Source organism: Tasmannia lanceolata, unplaced genomic scaffold (genome assembly GCF_043159265.1).
Source record: "Tasmannia lanceolata isolate RefF3 unplaced genomic scaffold, GAP_Taslan_0.1 ptg000019l, whole genome shotgun sequence".
NCBI classification, from domain to species: domain Eukaryota; kingdom Viridiplantae; phylum Streptophyta; class Magnoliopsida; order Canellales; family Winteraceae; genus Tasmannia; species Tasmannia lanceolata.
In genome coordinates, this window is record NW_027518696.1 from 6117716 (window position 1) to 6136110 (window position 18395).

The 18395-nt window shown below is 38.6% G+C and overlaps 1 protein-coding gene across 1 annotated transcript; it reads right to left on the reverse strand.

The window, feature by feature from the left end:
• On the reverse strand, positions 1-18283 carry LOC143853121 (T-box protein). Its single transcript, XM_077362847.1, has 8 exons — positions 17805-18283; positions 16996-17073; positions 16754-16896; positions 16417-16487; positions 16070-16165; positions 14714-14806; positions 14488-14599; positions 1-329 (listed from the first exon to the last, which is right to left on the reverse strand). Exons 1-7 carry the CDS (start codon positions 18210-18212, stop codon positions 14517-14519), a joined length of 972 nt encoding a protein of 323 aa, XP_077218962.1. The 5' UTR covers positions 18213-18283; the 3' UTR covers positions 1-329; positions 14488-14516.
• Positions 18284-18395: the final 112 nt, after the last annotated feature.

Genomic DNA, 18395 nt, shown 5'->3' on the forward strand with positions numbered 1-18395 from the left:
TGGCCTAAAAATCATGCCAATCAGGCAATCCTAACTTTGTCATTAAACACATTCTAGCCAGTTGAATGCTGATCTTTTCTATCATCCGAGCTACATATGTTCAGTATCGAGGGTTGTGATTATCAAAACAATTGAGTTTAATATCTACAACAATCACTGTAAAGCAAAAGACAGGTAAGAAAAGAGACGTCTTTTCCACACAGCTGCACTCGTATGCACTACGGACTTACTTGAAGGTAGAAAGCCTGGGGAGCTTGTCCCCCAAATAGTACAGCCTCGCCCTCCTTACATTCCTATGCTTTACAACTTTTATCTCTTTGATAGAGTACCTGAAATAGAGTCGTCAATTCATCTTAGAACATTTTAAAAAGAAGAGTCCAAGAATAAACTAATACTGGAAACATCTCAAAGCATTCAAACCCCTGAGCAAAGGATTTTCTTTGAGCTCTAGAATTCGCTCCGCTTCAAGATAATCTTAGACTCAAAGTTTAGATAATGGATCGTGTTGAACCATTAGAATAGTTACATGCAAGGTGCAACAACCAAGTATCATGGTCTTTTCATTCATACAATCAATTGGATTGTAATTCAAGTGTTAGGGAAGCCAAGTGATATATCTGAGGATGGTGTATTATTCCATGACAATGTCTTGGTATTCCAATTTGAATGTGGGGCTTTTTTTTTTTTTTGAATGTGGGTTCTTGAAAGATCTAATTTAAATTAGATCTTTCAAGAATGAGTAGACCAGATTGCTACCACAACAATTGGGGGATTTTTTAGGTTCATTGATCAGGGAAAAACTCTCTTGGAAAACAAACAACCAAATCCATGAGAAGCGAGCCGAAACCTTCCCACGCCCTGAAACAGGAAAGGAAGTAGGACGGTGAAAGGGAGAAGGTCAGTGAAGATGACATAGGAGATGCGTTGTGTATAAACTTTAGAAGAGGAAATAGAAGAGGATGTTTGCAGTCATGGTTACAGGATTGGAAGCTTGAAGGGGGTTTGCTTGGATCTAATTGATGGAGGATACACCATTAAAGAAGCTCTGGATACTTTGGAGATTCAGAGAGAGTGCTGTAGAAAAAATACCATCTTGGTTTGGTTGGAAAGGGTGGAAAGATAAAAAAAGTACTCTCGAGAGGGGAGAATTGGACGGCACTTCGCCGAAGGCAAAGAAAAAAAAATCATCGGAAATAGGGGAACTCATGAGGCAAAGAAACAGATCCCAACATTCGGAGCCCTATCAAAATTCTTCCGGGTGATTGGTTTTGTAAAAGCTGTGAATATCACAATTTTCGCAGAATAGGCTGGTGTCGACAGTGCAATGGGACCGGTAAAAAATCCCAACCAAAGGAAACCGTGAAGATTGTGGAGAAACCCAAGAAACTCTAGCCGGAATCTGGGAATATCGAAGTATGGAACGATGGACATATTCCAAAGGTGGCCATATTCGGAAAGGAGATAGAGGAGAGAAGTGATTTTCTAAAAACATGTCTCATTGGGAGAATGAAGAGGGAACAATGGTATCCAGCATATCAGACGGGAGCAAAGGTCATATGCATTTGGTTCCATGGGATCCCTCTACATGCGTGGGCCTCATCCACAGTAGAAACCCTTGGAGGATTATTTGGATCTGTGTTGGAGATCAAAACAGGATTATTTGGATTATTTGTTCATTCAAAAGATCAAAACTCTTAAATGAACAATATACGGAACATGCATTGGCAAGGGTTTTCACATCCGAGTGGAAATTCTTGTGTTCTTATGTACGTTTGAAGGTGGATAAGCGATGGTACTTGATCTGTGTAGTGGGAGAATATGGGGAGGGTTATTCTCAAGGTGCCATGCATGTAAACAACAACCAAGAGGAGTAATGAGCAAGAAAAACACACATCGAGAAAGAGAACAACTTTTCGGACTGTCAACAACTCAGATCAGCGTGCCTTAGTTGATTGATAGAGCAATTGTCGATCGACTAGGAGGGTAGCTGATCGATAGAAAAAGATGTCGATCCCAAAAACAGGTTGATTGATCTGATGTCTATAACTCATATTCAATTGTCCGGATCGGAGTTTAGAAAATAAAAAGAGACTTTTTATTTCAAAATTGTCACTAAAGTCTAAGCATAGACATGCTAATATGCATAAGAATTGATACAAAATAAATACCTGAATAAGAACCCTATTGATCATTATTGAAAAATCACCCGACTTTGGAAAAAGCTAATGATAAATTAGAACTAATATCCCATGCTGATGTAGGACGTTTTACCTCTTTGGTTAGTTAGCATGAGTTTAGAGATAATGGTTATCATAATCTCTCCTAATTAGTTAGTTAAAGTTAGACTTTATCCTAGTTTAGAAGTAGAGATTGAGTAGGACTCTAGTTTGTTTTCTATAAATATGTATCTACGATGTATGTAAAGGAGATCTTTCAATGAAATAATAGAGTTTCAGTTCGCTTCTTTTACTTGTGGATTCAAGGATTGCTTATTTTCTTTGTGGATTCAAAGAGTTTTATCAAGAAGACGGTGTTCTTCTTCTACGGGGTTGAAGACGGTGATCTTCACCTATTCCGCACGCTTCCGCCTACGTTACTTGGTATCAGAGCGAGGTTTTTCCTTGTGATCGAACCGCTTGCTTCAACCATCCCTTCTTGTTAGAAAGGTCAGTTTCCCTGATCCTTACTCGGGTTATGTTTTTCATCTTCCATCTCACCTATCATCCACCACCAAGGGAAAAAAGGGACCAGTTTTCCTTGTTTAGATCCATACAATCAGCCCATTTCCTGGTTTGTTTCATGTTGGAAACCCTGGTTTGTCTCATCATCCAAAAGACATGGTGGATGTACCAAACCAAAATAGAATATAAAAGTTACGTCGGTTCCGTCATTCTGATTCAGAGTTTCTTTCGTTGGAAGATTGCCCGAAAAGATTGCGTACGCATCAAGTGGGCTACCAATGTCATTCAGGGTGCTTGGAGAGCCCGAATTGCCCGACGGAGCTCGTGTGAGACCGAATCGCTCGAGTCAAAGAGTAGCGATCACGAGTAAGAGCTTTAACGAGGTGAACAAGATCCAATTGCCTTCAAGTTCTTTTGCATGCCAATACCAGAAGATGTTCGACTACAACAACGATATGAAGTTTTCATGCCTAAGATCAATCAAAAGTATCCAATACAACGTCATATTCCGTTCAGAAAGTACTATCAAGATGAATGTTTATGCGATGATATTGGTGTGGTTACAAGTCATACACAAGGAAGTAAATCTTGGGTATACGACATCAACTTGCTTTATGAGGGTGTACCAAGATCTAAACTCGAGGACGAGTTTCTTTTAAGTGGGGGAGCTGAGTTTGTTTTCTATAAATATGTATCTACGATGTATGTAGAGGAGATCTTTCAATGGAATAATAGAGTTTCACTTTGCTTCTTTTCCATGTGGATTCAAGGATTGCTTATTTTCTTTGTGGATTTAAAGAGTTTTATCAAGAAGACGATGTTCTTCTACCGGGTTAAGAACGGTGATCTTCACCTATTCCGCACGCTTCCGCTTACGTTACATGCCATAATAGGCAAACCAATAGAAAGTGGAAACTTGGACACAACAAAGAAAGAAACAATCAACTAACATTGCAAACTCACCTAACTTTAGATGCAACTAGAAATTCTAGAATAACACAGAACTAAATACGGAACTAGAAGACAACGTGGAACTTAAAAACTAAAATGACGAACTAAAATAATAGTTTGGAAGGAATGGAATTTTTGAATCAAAACAAAGCATTAACAAGTAACGTGGAAAGTACAAACTCGAAACAAAGAATAAACAACTTGAAAATTACTAGAGTTAATTGGAATCACAAACAAATAAATGTGAATGCAAAAACACATGAAAATTTTGAACTAGAACTAGAGTTAATTGGAACAAAACAAACAAATAACTAAAAAACACAGCCACATGAACAGAACTAAACTTCAACTAGTAGAGCACAAGGTATCTCCGCCACAAGCACGACGGGATGAAGTCATTGCACCGAACATTGACCAACATGATCTAGCCGCGGAGAACGAGCAACTCCAACAACAAGTGGAGAATCTCGCACTAGCACTACTCAAAGCCCGCTCTCATGAGGAAGATACCTATGGATTCGAGAGTGCCTTCGAGAGCCCTTTTCATGGCTAAGCGGCAAGTAGGGGATCACAAAAGATGAGAAAAGGAAGGAAGAATGGAAGGTTGATGCAATACCCTTGTTATGACGTCTTGAGAAATAACTATGGTTTATTTTGTCACGTTTTTTACTTTTATTTAGGTTACTTTATGGGACTTATGGAGGAGTGAGATTAATTGATTAGGTCTTAAGTTAGCTTTTAGGGTTCTTTTTTGGGGTTTTGGCCCTCTATAAAATGTAATGACACGAGGAAGGAAAAAATATTGATTCGAATAAAGTAAATTTTTGAAACATTCTTTGTGAAAAGAGCCTTGGCTCTTTCACGTAGTTGAAGTAGCTTGGCTCCTTCACGTATCATAGTGGCATTTTTCTCCAAAATCATGGTATGGGTTTTTCAAATCTCTACAAGTTGATTTAGTTACTCCTTGGATCTTCATCCCGTCATGCATGTGGCAGAGATACCATGTCCTCCCTGTCCTCTGACTAGTTGTAGTTCAATTATGTTCACATGGATGTGTTTCTAGTTATTGTTTGGTTTATTCCAATTAGCTCTGGTTCTAGTTCAGATTTTTTCACGTGTTTTTGCATTCACGTGAACAAAACTGAACTAGAACTACAACTAATTACAATTAAACAAACAAGTAGCTAGAAAACAAAGACACATGAATAAATCTGAGCTAAAACTACAAGAAGTTAGAATAAAACAAACAACTAGCTAGAAGAAAACCAATATACCATAAACATAAAGGACTTAATTTAATAAATACACAAGCCAAAAATGTACCACACACACACACACACACACACACACACACACAAGCCAAAAATGGGTAAAGATCTAACTTGTTGAAATAAACGCACACACACACACACAAGCCAAAAATGGGTAAAGATCTAACTTGTTGAAATAAACGCATGCAAAGCAAAAACACATAAAGATCTAACTTTGAGAAGTTGGAGGTCGTTGGAGACCAATTGAGTTTGTGTATAGCGTTGACCAGCAGTTCATAGAATCCATGAGCCCGCTCCTTAGGAGTCTTGTGTCCTTGCATTACACTGGGGTATCTGGGCTAAAAATGTTTTTTCAAATGTATGGGTAGGAGTAACTTTAAAAAGTGTTCTGAGATGATTTCAAAAGGAGGTGTTTTGGAAATTGAATTGCCAAAATTAGTTCTTTTGCAAAAAACAAAAAAGGCAGCAGTCTTGTTAGAAATGGATGGTAGGGAACCAGGTAATAGAGATATGGTTTTTCTATGTCCAACGGCCGTCCTAGAGGCTGTGTTTGGGCAAGTTTCCATTTTAGAAAAATCCCAATAGGAACAATCGGCTTTGGAATCCATTTGGAGTGTTTCCAAACTTAAATCCCCCAATAGGAATGATCAGCTTTGGAATCAATTTTGAGTGTTACCGAAATTACACCCACAAAGTAGACTCGTGACGCTTAACGACTGAACTTGTTGGCTCCGCGAAGCTTTGGTACTTCAGTAGGGCGCCTTAAGGAACGGGGCTTATTTATTGAAATGTGAAATAACACACCAATTCTCTCTCCGGTTATACGGAACACAAACCGAATCTCTCATGTGGTTAGGTACTACTTTGCTTCTGGCACTCCATTTTGGTTTTCTCCTCCATTTGTGCGAGTATTATCCCCTTTCTCGCAAAAAAGGTGGTCCTTCTCCTCTTCCGATTGATCAAAAGCATCTCCGGTTCTCACCAATAGAAAGAGTTGGCCGGATTTATAAAATCTGTTCACGAGAGCTTGATCGAAAGCGCATAAAGATCTCAGGAGGGAGATCTAATTCGAAGAAGAAGATTCTGTATCATGAGGACCAGGTGAACCAATTCTTATCCTTCCCAGGCAGTTCAACTGAATCAAGAACTGAAACAGCCATCATGGGTGATTCCGCAACTCACTTTCTCTACTATGAAAGAGGGATAGTCCTACCACGAAAGGGACGGACAAAAGACCTTTACTCTCTTCAAAAGACATTATATGCACTTTAAAAACACACTGGTCATCATAAGAATACACAACCTCAGGTGTGAAGAGTGTCAATTCAGGCACGGACAAAAAAAGGTTCCTAAATTGGTTTATCCATTTCTAGACACCTCATTTTGTCCTTTCCTGGAATGACACTTGTCATCCACGAGATTAGGCATTCCAATGATAAATAGTGTGTTTTGAATTGCATAAAGCATTCCTTGAATAATATGAAATTAAAACAAAATCACCTTTTTTTCAAGAGCAGCCTAATTTTCAAAGAACATACTATATATATATATATATATATTTAAAATAGCTTATTTTACCAAAATTATCCTTCTTTTTTTTTTTTTTTTGAAAAATAGCCATCTCAATGATTTTGAATCGTACAAAAAAGTCTCCCTAAACTTTTCAAACTGTATGAAGACCCCTTATGATGTGAATTCAGGGTTCATAGGTTACTTTTTTGGGGAGAGAAATAAAGAGTAGAAGACAAAAAAAGGGAACAAGAAGGAAGCAGATCAATAAACAAAGGGAGTCGAATCCAAAAATAAATCAAGATTGAGATTGAGAAAAGAGATAAATATCGAGAAAAGAGATCATGATCAGGACCAAAAAAGGGGAAAGATATGGGTAGAAAAGGGGTAGTTAATAAACCCAACCGTGGGGGGAGGAGGTGAGAGAGGGGAGTAGAAGGCGGTGGCTTATATACACATTTGTGTGGGGTGACAGAGAGGAGAGGAGAAGTGACAAGGATGTGAGATGTGAGATGTGAGAAGTGAGAAGGGTAGGTAGATGAGTGAGGAAGATGAAGGGAGAAAAGAGAGAAGGAAAAAATGAAAGAAAGTTGAGTTTTTTTTTTTTTTTGAATGGCAAGAATGGATAGAAAACCGATCTAATATGAAGCATTATACTTCAGAGAAGGCATCACATCCAACCAATATGATAAAGCATCATTTTTCATTCATATTCAACTGTTTCCAGGGTCAATAGGTCTTTCAAATTTATAGGCTATGCAAATGATTCGAAAATTGAAAAAAATAAATCATAATCCTTGTTGTAAAGCAAATCTTAGTCAAATTAGGACTCCAATTGTACTTAAACTGCTAACTCCTCATTGAAATAAAACTATGACAAGGACTATTCCTACTAAAACTAAATTATTGCTTTTCAAACTCACCTAGGCTCTAAAAACATCATGGAAATTAACCCACTTCGAGTCCCACAAATAAAAGGACTCCCTTATGTTGCAATATGGGTGCTTGTGGTCACTAAAAAATTTAAAGTGATTAATTACAAATGAGTTAAATGCCCCTATCACTCGGGATTTTCGTAATAAAAATCAAATGATATTGGTGGAAAAAGACGGTGGTACACCTATAAGTAACTTAAAGGACTTAAAAGGCACCTAAAGGACGCTTAAAAATTATAATATGGGCACTAGGATGGTCTCCATCATTTTTTTTAGAATCAAAATACAATGTATTTTAGAATACCTCTTCTTCATTCAAGGTTTAATTTTTAGAATACCTCTTCTTAGAATACCTCCATCGTTAAAAAAAAAGGTATTTTAGAATACCTCTTCTTCATCCTTTCAGCTTCTCCTTTGCACCAGCGAAGGTTTGATCCTTGCATCATTTGGTTAAAGAAGATCTCCATCATACTCACACGCTTGAAAAGATTTGACCCAACATCTCATGTCTATGTCTGATATCAATGCACGTGTCCGTGTCGTTGGGTAATCCAGACACAACGACAGATTCCTTAGGCTCCCAACATAAGCAAACTAAACTTCGATGAATTTTAATGGCTTATACGGGCTCAGCTTGTGTCGAGGGGGAGGGATGTAGGGAAAAAACCTATGGGTTTATATGTCCTTTTTCTGGTCCAATTGGTTCCCTCGACTCTAATGAGGCTGAGGCGTGCACTTTACTGATGTGTTTTCTCATTTTCAAGAGACTGTGGTCAGAGACTTTGTGGAAAGCAACTTGGCAAACATAATTTCATAGGCCAAGAGGGAATATGTGATCCATGGAGGCTGCCCAGTTTCTGTTTCATTGACGATATATGTGATAGTAATGGAAAACAATTTTCCTTCATTCACATTCCTAGGTAGGAACTAATGATGTAGCATATGGATTAGCGATGTCCGGGATTGTCAGAACTCTTAGCATTCAGGACAACCTATGCCCTTTGATGCAATTGTTATTTCTTCTTTTTTAATAAATCACTATCTTTCTCCAAAAAAAAAAAAAAACATAAACATGACTACATGAGTGCATGCCATAATTACATGGATGACATTTAATTCTGTGGCTGTCAATGTTCCTATCCACTACAATGTGATGCAGACAGTGGGCCAAATAAGTGGCATATTTGCCCATTAGTATTTATTTACATGTTATTAAGTTGCTAGGATTTTATTTTCCATTGAATTTTAGTTTCATTTCCTATATATAGGCCTCATTGTATTAGGAATTTTAACTTATGATGATTAATAAAGATTGATTGGCTTCTCCCCCTACAAGTTTCTTCTCCTTCCTATATTCCTCCTCTTCTCCTATTCTTCTTCTATTTCTCCCTTTCTCTTCTATTCTCACCTAATTTCTTCTTCTTCTTCGCCTACTCTTCTTCTATTATTCTCCTTCTATTCTCCTCTTCTCCCCTTCTTCTATTTTCCCTTCCCGGTCCTACATCACCTTAGATGTTTGCACATACGATGGATGCGATGTTTGATCGACTCGAGGGTGCCTCGGTGTCTTTTCAGCATGTGTGGAGATCAGCTAATTTGGATGCTGATCGGTGCTAACCGACCGGGGTTGAGAGGGACAGCCTCGCTATCTTCGATTTTTAGCCTCCTTTATGCTCTGTTTGGTTGCCAGTAAAATTTTTATCCTAGGGAGTTTCAATCCAAACAGTGAAGTCAACGAGATTTGCTAGGTTTTTTTCCCCTACAATTCCTAAAATCCCCGCCAAAATTTAGGGGTGTCATTACCAAATATGGGAAGGGAGGAGAGAGAGGGAGGAGAGAGAAAGAGAGAGAAAGAGAGAGGACATTATTCCCTAGGAAAGAAAAAGAGGGGACAAGGAGTCAATGTCACCACAGAAGCAATCATTACAAGAGTGGGATTAAAAAATTTCTAGTGCTAAAAGGCAACCAAACATGGGATGTGACAAATGTCTAAGCTTTGATTCCACTTAATTGTCACACCCCGAACCCAGCATCACGAGCCAATGACGTGGCAGCGACCGCATACTCATTGTGTCAGTTCTGTAAGCATGCAAGGTCTCATATGAGAACAATTCTAAATAAAGCTAATGAAAACCTCATAAACTCCACTAGTCTTATAAACAAGGTTAGAGTTTTGTACATATCCAAAGCCCTCAAACCATATCTCATAAACTAGAATAAAGTACAAGCTATCGACAAGAAAGTTAGAATTTTTACAGTGAGTTTTCTACTTCAAGCAAAAAAGAAATGATAGACTATCAGCTCCCAAAAATCTCCTCTCTCTCTCTCTCTCTCTCTCTATATATATATATATATATATATATATATATATATATATATATATATATATATATATATATATATATATATATATATATATATATCCGCCCGCCTCAGAGAAAACTAGACCGGCTGATCATTTATAAATAAAATAAAATATATAGAGTGAGTTAAATGGCTTAGTAGTAAGTAACTATCAAAGCTCCGGGGCCGGACGGTTTCTGCCTTGCATTTTTTCAGGATTGTTGGGAGTATGTAAATGGAGATATAATGGCCTTTTTTCGAGCATTTCATGCTGGGTTGGAGTTGGATCGAGAAACAGGCGCCACCTTTATTGCTCTCATTCCCAAAGTTAAAGGAGCAGTGAAAATATCCGATTTTCGGCCTATTAGCTTGGTAGGATGTCTATATAAGATCTTGTCCAGAGTATTGGCGGACCGGCTCAAGAGGGTACTTCCATATATCATTTCAGAGAATCAGTGTGCTTTTGTTGGCCAGAGACAAATCTTAGATTGCTCACTGGTGGCAAATGAAATGGTGGATTGGATGGCTAAGTCAGGGGAGCAAGGTATTATTTGTAAGCTGGACATGGAAAAAGCGTATGACAGAGTGGATTGGCAATGTCTGGACTACCTTCTACACAGAATGGGTTTCGGAGGGAAGTGGCGCGGGTGGATCCGTAGCTGCTTATCTTCAGCATACTTTTCTATTCTGATTAATGGCTCGGCACAAGGGTTCTTCAAGTCGTCTCGAGGGTTGCGTCAAGGGGATCCTCTATCTCCATTTCTATTTGTTATTGTTGCGGAAGCCCTCAGCGTGCTGTTGATGAAAGGTCGAGCGGAGGGTCTGATTTCCGGGGTCAAATGTAGCGAATCCGGGTTTCAAGTCTCGCACTTGCAATTTGCGGATGACACCCTACTCTTTAGCTCTCCCCAGGCCTCAAAGATCCTCAATCTTAAGGCAATTCTCAGGTGTTATAAATTAGTAACAGGGCTTCGATCTAATTTCTCAAAATCCAGACTTTAAGCTGTGAATGTAAGCGAGGAAGGAGCTTCTACTATAGCCAATATTATGGGATGTTTGTTGGAGAGTCTGCCGGCATCTTATCTGGGATTGCCCCTGGGAATAGGGCGACCTCGAAAAAGTGCATGAGATCCCATTGTGGAACGAATCGAGCGGCGGCTTGATACATGGAAGAGGAACTTGGTATCTAAAGGAGGCAGATTAACCTTGCTTAAAGCTGCCTTGGCCAATATACCCATCTACCAGTTATCATTATTCAAATGCCCTGTGTTTGTTGTAAAGCGTATTGAACAGATTCAGAGAAGATTTTTGTGGGGGGGATCAGAGAAGAAGCGGGTTATGGCCCTAGTGAGTTGGGAAATGGTTTGCATGCCAATACAAGGAGGAGGTCTCGGCATTAGAAGGATCAAGCAGGTAAACCAAGCACTGATGGGAAAATGACTATGGAGGTTTGGTGAAGATAAATCACGATTATGGACTAAAGTAATATTAGGAAAATATGGTGCTGATTCAGGTGACTGGGCTACTCTGAATAACTTTAACAAACCTGGGGTAACAATTTGGAGGGATATCCTATGCCTAACTCCTCTCTTTGATCGAGGAATTAGATATAGAGTCTACTCCGGCGTCCGGATCTCTTTCTGGTCCATGAGGTGGTGTTCGAGCGTCCCGCTAAAAGTTTTATTTCCGGCCCTTTTTCTAGTTGCAGCTGATAAGTCTGTTTTTGTGAAAGATTGCTACGAGCGTATTGCAGGTAAAGTTATATGGCACCCTCTTTTTCGTCGGAACTTCTTTGATCGCGAATTGCCCTCGGTGACCAATCTACTTCAGATCCTTGATCAGGTTTATATCAGTTTTTCAGGGGAAGACAGACGGTTGTGGGTATTAACTTCTTCAGGCGGTTTTTCGGTCAAGTCTTTCTATAATAGTTTGTTGCCTTTTGAGGTAAATGCCCTGCTTGCAACGGTGTGGAAATCAAAGGCTCCCCCTAGAGTATGTTTCTTTGGATGGTCAGCGTTAAGAAATAGAATACAAACAGTGGACTTTATGAGAAAGAGGAATATGCTGATTATTGATCACTGTACTATGTGTATTGAATCAGGGGAGTCGGTAGACCATATTTTCATCCACTGTCGAGTAGCTAGGGAGGTTTGGGGGAGGATTTTAGCAAGGTTTGGCATCAAATGGGTGTTTCCCTCCTCTCTTCAAGACTTGTTCGCCGGCTGGACATGCACACCTTGGGGTAGAAAAGGCAAGCGGTTGTGGTGGCTCTCTTTGATGGCTTTTTTATGGGTTATCTGGACTGAAAGGAACTCTCGAGTTTTTGAAGGGAAAGCCAAATCCCCTTACTTTCTATTTATTAAGATCATTGCTCTTACTATCTCTTGGGCTCGAGCACTTCCGTTATTCCGATTCGTTTCGGCCTTTGATTTGTGGGTAGGGTGGGGTGTGGTTTGCAATCGCCAGGAAATTATGAATGTATCCAATCAGCAATGGTGCCCTCCTCATGAAGGGATAGTCAAATTAAATTTCGATGGATCAAGTTTGGGCAACCCTGGCCCTGCAGGGATTGGTGGAGTATTAAGAGATAGTAATGGTGGGGTACTTAAGGCTTTTTCTGGTCCAATCGGTATAGCAGATTCGAATGAAGCGGAGGTAAGGGCAGCGCATCAAGGTATTCTGAGCTTGGCTAGGGGCCGATCAGAAAGATGTATTGTGGAGGGTGACTCGCAGAATGTTATCAGCTGGCTTAGGGGCCCTCGGAGTTCTCCGTGGCGATTTCTTAAATTCTTTGACGAGATTAAAGATATCTTACAAGGGCTTCAGATATCTTTCCAGCATGTGAGAAGATCTGCTAACGAAGTGGCTGATAAGTTGGCAAAAGATGGAGTATCGAAGCAGGATTTAGAACTTTATGATTTTCTCCCTCCTTAATTGTATCTCCCGGGGCAGTTTCAGTTCCGTGGGAGTGTTATGTTTTTCTGTTTCTGTAAGGGGGACTTCCTCAGTCTTCATTTAATATATTCTGCTACCATTCAAAAAAAGAAAGAAGTAACTATCAACCTTAACTAGTCGGATCAAGTATTCGAAATTAAATAGCTCAAGCAAAGGTATTCAATAAAATCACTTACAAGATGTAATAGGCAATTATATAATTTTTTTTATAAAACAATAAGAATTTCTAAATCCATGTTTCCAAGGTTCTACAATCTCTATTTCTATAAAACCATTCCCGAATTTAAAACACTTTTAGAAATCTATATTCTTTGCAAAATTACTTTTGAAAAATCTTTACTCTTCCAAGAAATACTTATGAAATCTATATTCTTTGCAAAAACACTTCTAAAAGTCTATATTCTTTACAAAATCAATTCGAAAAATCCACAGCCTTTATGACTATGGCCACGGTATCCCTGTGACAAGGCCCAGAAACCATATACACTTGTAGTAGGTTTACAATAATACCACATGGAACGGAATGACATGATCATGTTGCTAGTGATTAATCCCCCAACTAGTAGGGTCCAGAACATAGCCAGACTGGGTGTCAAAACCAATACGAAACAGAATATCCATATATCCAGAGTTTACTGGAGTAATTTCAGAAGATTACGAAGTGAAATATTTCATAATTCAGATTCAAAGCATTGAACATCTAATTCAGGCACATTTCCAATGATACAGATAAAATACCAATTTTGGATACTTGATCCAAAACCAAAATCAATTTTCAAAATAACATATCACATAAACTAATGCCGTTATCGGAAGATAATTTTCAAAATCACTTTGAAATAACACTTTAAAATAATATAGAGAAGGTAGAAAATCACTTGCCCTCTATACTCGACCTAAACGTCCAAAGCCCACTTCTAAATCCTTTTCAGAACGCTTTCCAGTCCTGTCCTAACGTACATAGAATTTACAAAATTTCAACATCCACTCTAAAATTTTTGTATCCTAATTGCCAAATTATTAATTTATCCAATTGCCCACAATCCAAAAATCAAAGGTTCCCCCATACGGCAAACACAAATAGTCGACCACTAAAATTCGACCCAAAATTCTTTCTTTTATCTTCACTATACTATCCCTAAATTCTTAGGAATTTAAGATAGAAAATAAAGAAAAAAGGGAAAAATACATATAATGAAACTTACCCCAGGAGAGTGGTTGTTTGGAGGGATCGGATGGCGAACTTGGGGTTTAGTATGCCTAAAGTATGGGAAAAGGGTTGTAGCTTTCTCTCTCTTTGTTTTTTTTTTTCTAAACCCAAGTGTCTAAGTTGTGTATGTTAAAGAGAGAAATAAACTCTCGAATGCTTATATGAGCATAAGAGAGACTATTAAGTCTACCGACTTAACTCATGCCACACACTTCATGAAACTTGATGAAGTGTGTGGTGGTCGTGAGTGCCCAAGTGGGCACCAGGTATTACAAAACCCCTTCAATGTTCCACATTCAAGAACAGTCCTTTCACCTAAAATCCCCTCAGCTCAGTTGGATTCATATAACCACGGATCCTTATCAAATAAAAAGGCGCTGATCTTTGTTTATGCAGCTGTTGTCTTAACAGTAACAAATGATAAATCTGTTGTCTTCATGGTTGGCACAAATACTCAATCTCGGTTTCTCTAAGAAATTAACAAACTAAAAAAAAGTTTTGAAATGGGAATTTCCAAGTCATGCATCTGAGTGTAGCATGTACCTCTTGCTTTGATAAATTGCTTCCCTTGAGAACTTGAAAAACCTGTACAAACAGTAAAACTGAATCATACAAATTCATACTTCCCTTACCTGAAAATGTGGTTCCTGTAGACAGAGATTCAGCAAATGAATATGTTGTCCCCAGCATCCACACTTCCCACATTAAAGTAGTTTATGTCGACTGGAACTTCACCAAAATCATCTGTGGAATAGCCAATAACCACTAGTTAATCTCTACATATTTATACAGTATCGTCATTCTCTCTTATCCCATTCCCTACAGTGAAATAATAAAAGTAACAAATAAAATTCCAACCTTCATAAATGGTTCTCACATAGTCAACGTATTCTGATATGAGATCTTTGTAAATGATTCCTTCAGGATGAGCATCTAGGACAACAAGTACTCCTAATCAAAGAGAAGTAAAGCAAGCCACTAGTCATAAATTACTTACAAAAAGTACTGATCTATCCTGTCAGACCACGAATATAATCTTTCTAAAACAAGCATTCCTTATTGAGATTATTGGCTACTTCCCATTAATACCATTATAGAGGGATGAATAAGGAGTGGAGAGAGTACCCAATCAGATGAAAATACAAAACCAAAATGGAGAACATCCAAGAAATCACATATCATCAGTCAAATCTATGCCATTATTCCGTGAGCTTATTAATTTCATCTATGCCTATTTTGGGTTCATTGATTAAAGCAGAGTGGTAATAGTAAATCTACAGATACTGACCAGAACTTTTCATACTTGTTCCATTTGTACAGAGATCACTATGAATTGTTACTTGTTAGACAGAAACTTCAAAATTTATGAACTATGAATCTATGGCTGACATTAAAATCTGCGCAGGCCAGGTAACTCATAAATGGTATTTTTAGTGATTCAATACTTGAAATAGATACAAAGAGTGTGCTGCTTGTTTGCGTGAAAATCTGACTTGGTAATATAGATTCGAATCAGTGTTAATGGTGAAATTGGCTTCTTGTATCAAACAGCAAGATTACAAGAAATTTAAATGATAAGGTTCTCACTTCTCAGTGCTGGTTTGCATTTTTTAGGGCTACGTCATACGCAATCTTCTGAGACGATGGGGTTAAAAATCTAAAGTGCAGGGATCAAAGGTAATGCTCCCACTAGGAGCTCAACAGGACACCTACAAAGGTCCCCATTAGATTGCAAAGCTCAACACCGAATATTTTGTCCATCACATCATACCGTTCCATCATTATCTGCGAGCTTTTAAAATTTTAATTCTTCAACCATCAGTTATTAAGTTTCCACAATCAATTATTATCAAGGAAAAGGCACAAGTCATCGGGACCACATTAAAAGGAAAGAGACAGAGTCAAATGACATTATCGATGCCCTAAAAAATTCAGCTCATAAACTTATCATCACTTTTAGTTTCCAAGTTCCAACAAAAGAGAGACTTAATTCAAAATTAGATGCCCATCTTCCAAGATGGACTGACTGGAAGACAAACTATTAGCTGAAAAGGAGACTTATGCCCAATCCGAACATCAGTGCAAGTACTTTTTCTTTTCTTAGAAGATATAAAAGTGAAAAATACATAGTAATCCCACTAAAAGGGCAATTCTAGGAGTTACAAAACATTGCTAGCAATTTGTGTATAATCAGATGCTAGTAGGAAGATGTACCAGGTGCCAGCCAAGCTTTTGTGACGTTACTTGGAAGTGGAGCCAACCAAAGAATATTCCGTAGATTTATTGAATCATCGTACCTCAAACTAGATCCTGAAAGAAACAAATAGTGGTTAGGATTTAGAGCCGCGATCGCACATTTGATGACACATTCAATTGCATTAGTTTAAAGTAGCAATAAAGCTATTAAAACTAAATGTTTCACTGTCATATTACAAGCACAATCCGAATAATTTAAGAAGCAACAATTTCAAAATAAAAAGAGGTCAGTACACAACAAGAAGGAGAATTACACTAGGTGAAACAAACAAAAGCTTATAAGAATTTGTCCAGCCACAATCTACCTTTTTGGCAATAGCCCATATTATAAGGGAAATTTTTAGCGTCATATGCAGGGTATTCTTTGGCATGAAACCTGCACGTGGAATCAATGAATCTCAACCATGTTTGTTTATAAGAAATAGGATATTTTAACATACATCAGAATCTATTCTAAAGCTTTTGATGAACAAATATCCTCAATTCATGGTTTATTTCACGGTATAACTTTGAAGGAGTGCATGAAAGCATGCATGTAGTAAAGACAGATAAAACTCACTGAACTTCAAACTAAGAAAAGACGTAAAAAACAATTCCTTGTTCATGTGAAATGATATCTTGTAGAAAGATTTATTAACTCACAATATACCCAGCCTTCCAGAGTCATCGGCAAGGAACATATGTCCATGAAATAAATCATAGCGATTTAATGATACATTCAACCCAACTGATGGACCCCGAGCAACAATCAGTTCAAATAAGAACCCAAGGTATGAGTTCAGCTCCTGTATATGGTGTTCAATTATGAAAGAAAGTGTTTTAACTTTAATGAATTAACAAGTTGGGAAAAGGAAAAGATGCAAAGTTATTAACTTGATGCAAACCTTATTGATGAAACGCCACCCATATGGAGTTCTTGTGAGCTCACATCGATCCTTCTTGCATCCTTCAACATCAGGTACCTGTTTAAGTACAACTTTGACTGATTCTGCATTCTTGAACTGAAAACAAGCTAGTTTAAGTTAAATTGATATGGTCATGATTGTTGATACATTGGACACTAAGCCCATGTACATTCCTTAAGAACCAATTGAAAACTAGATAGATTCAATCCTATTATGTGTTCAAAATCAATCTTAAATGGAGAAAAAAAATAGTAGCCAGCCCCATCAGCTGAATGGGTAGTTGGTGCAAATCTCTACCGTACATATAGCCCATCTATGGGATTGGGAGCATTCATCCAATGGCTCCATTTGGACCGGGCCGGGCCATGGCAAAAAAAAATCACACCATTGAGATGATCTTGACCATTTGATCATTGGCCTTTTTTTGTTTCAACCGTCAGATTTCCAGTTGAAGGGCCCAGATGTTTGGGATTACACAATCGGTACAATCGATGTTGGGACCCACCAGATGAATTTTTCATCTCAACCGTCCATTGCTGAAGGGTTAGCATTGTAAGGAGTGTAAATATCTACAACGTTGAGGATACAACCGTAAAAAAAAAGGTGGTGGTATCCCTCTCATAGACGTATATTCAATGGCAGCAGAAAAAATACTGTGGGCCCACCCACCATTTGGAGATTAGAGGCAGCATGCATGCTGGATTGCTGGGTATATAGAGAAATTTAAAATAAAGAAATGGGTGACAATATCAAAACAGAAGAGTGAGGAGGAGGAAACTCAAACTCACTGACAACACCGTCGGATCAAGGGCTCTGTGAATGGCAGCCGGATCTCCGGCAGAATCGACGGCGAGGCGAGCAAGATCCATCACCGGCGCAGGAGGCCACCACACGTGTGCATCATCCTCGCCCCTCTTCATCTGATCATCATGTCTGGCAAGAATATCTCTCCTTCTGAGGAATTTTTGCGTGGAATTTGGAGAAAAAGGTACGAGAAATCTGAGGCAGGATCTGAGATCCTCAGCTTCGTTTGCATTGATCCTGGCCGCTTGTTCTTGGCTTCCGAGGAGAGAGATAAGATCTGAAGCCACTCTTTTGGGTGAAGAAAAGGATTTTACAGAAGAGGGAGATGAAGAGACTGCGAGAGAGAAGGAAAAAACGAATACGAATTTCAGAGGGAGAGAGGGATTTCCCATTCCACGGAAATGGAAATGTTTTTCCTCTCTCTCTCTCTCTCTCTCTCTCTCTACTCTCTCACTCTCTCAAATGGAACCGTACCGTTTGTGAGGGTATTTTGGTCACTGAATTTGAGAAGAGGCCCACATAGAACAGATGATCTAACCACCGCTCTCCACGATTACTTCTCAATGTCACCAAAA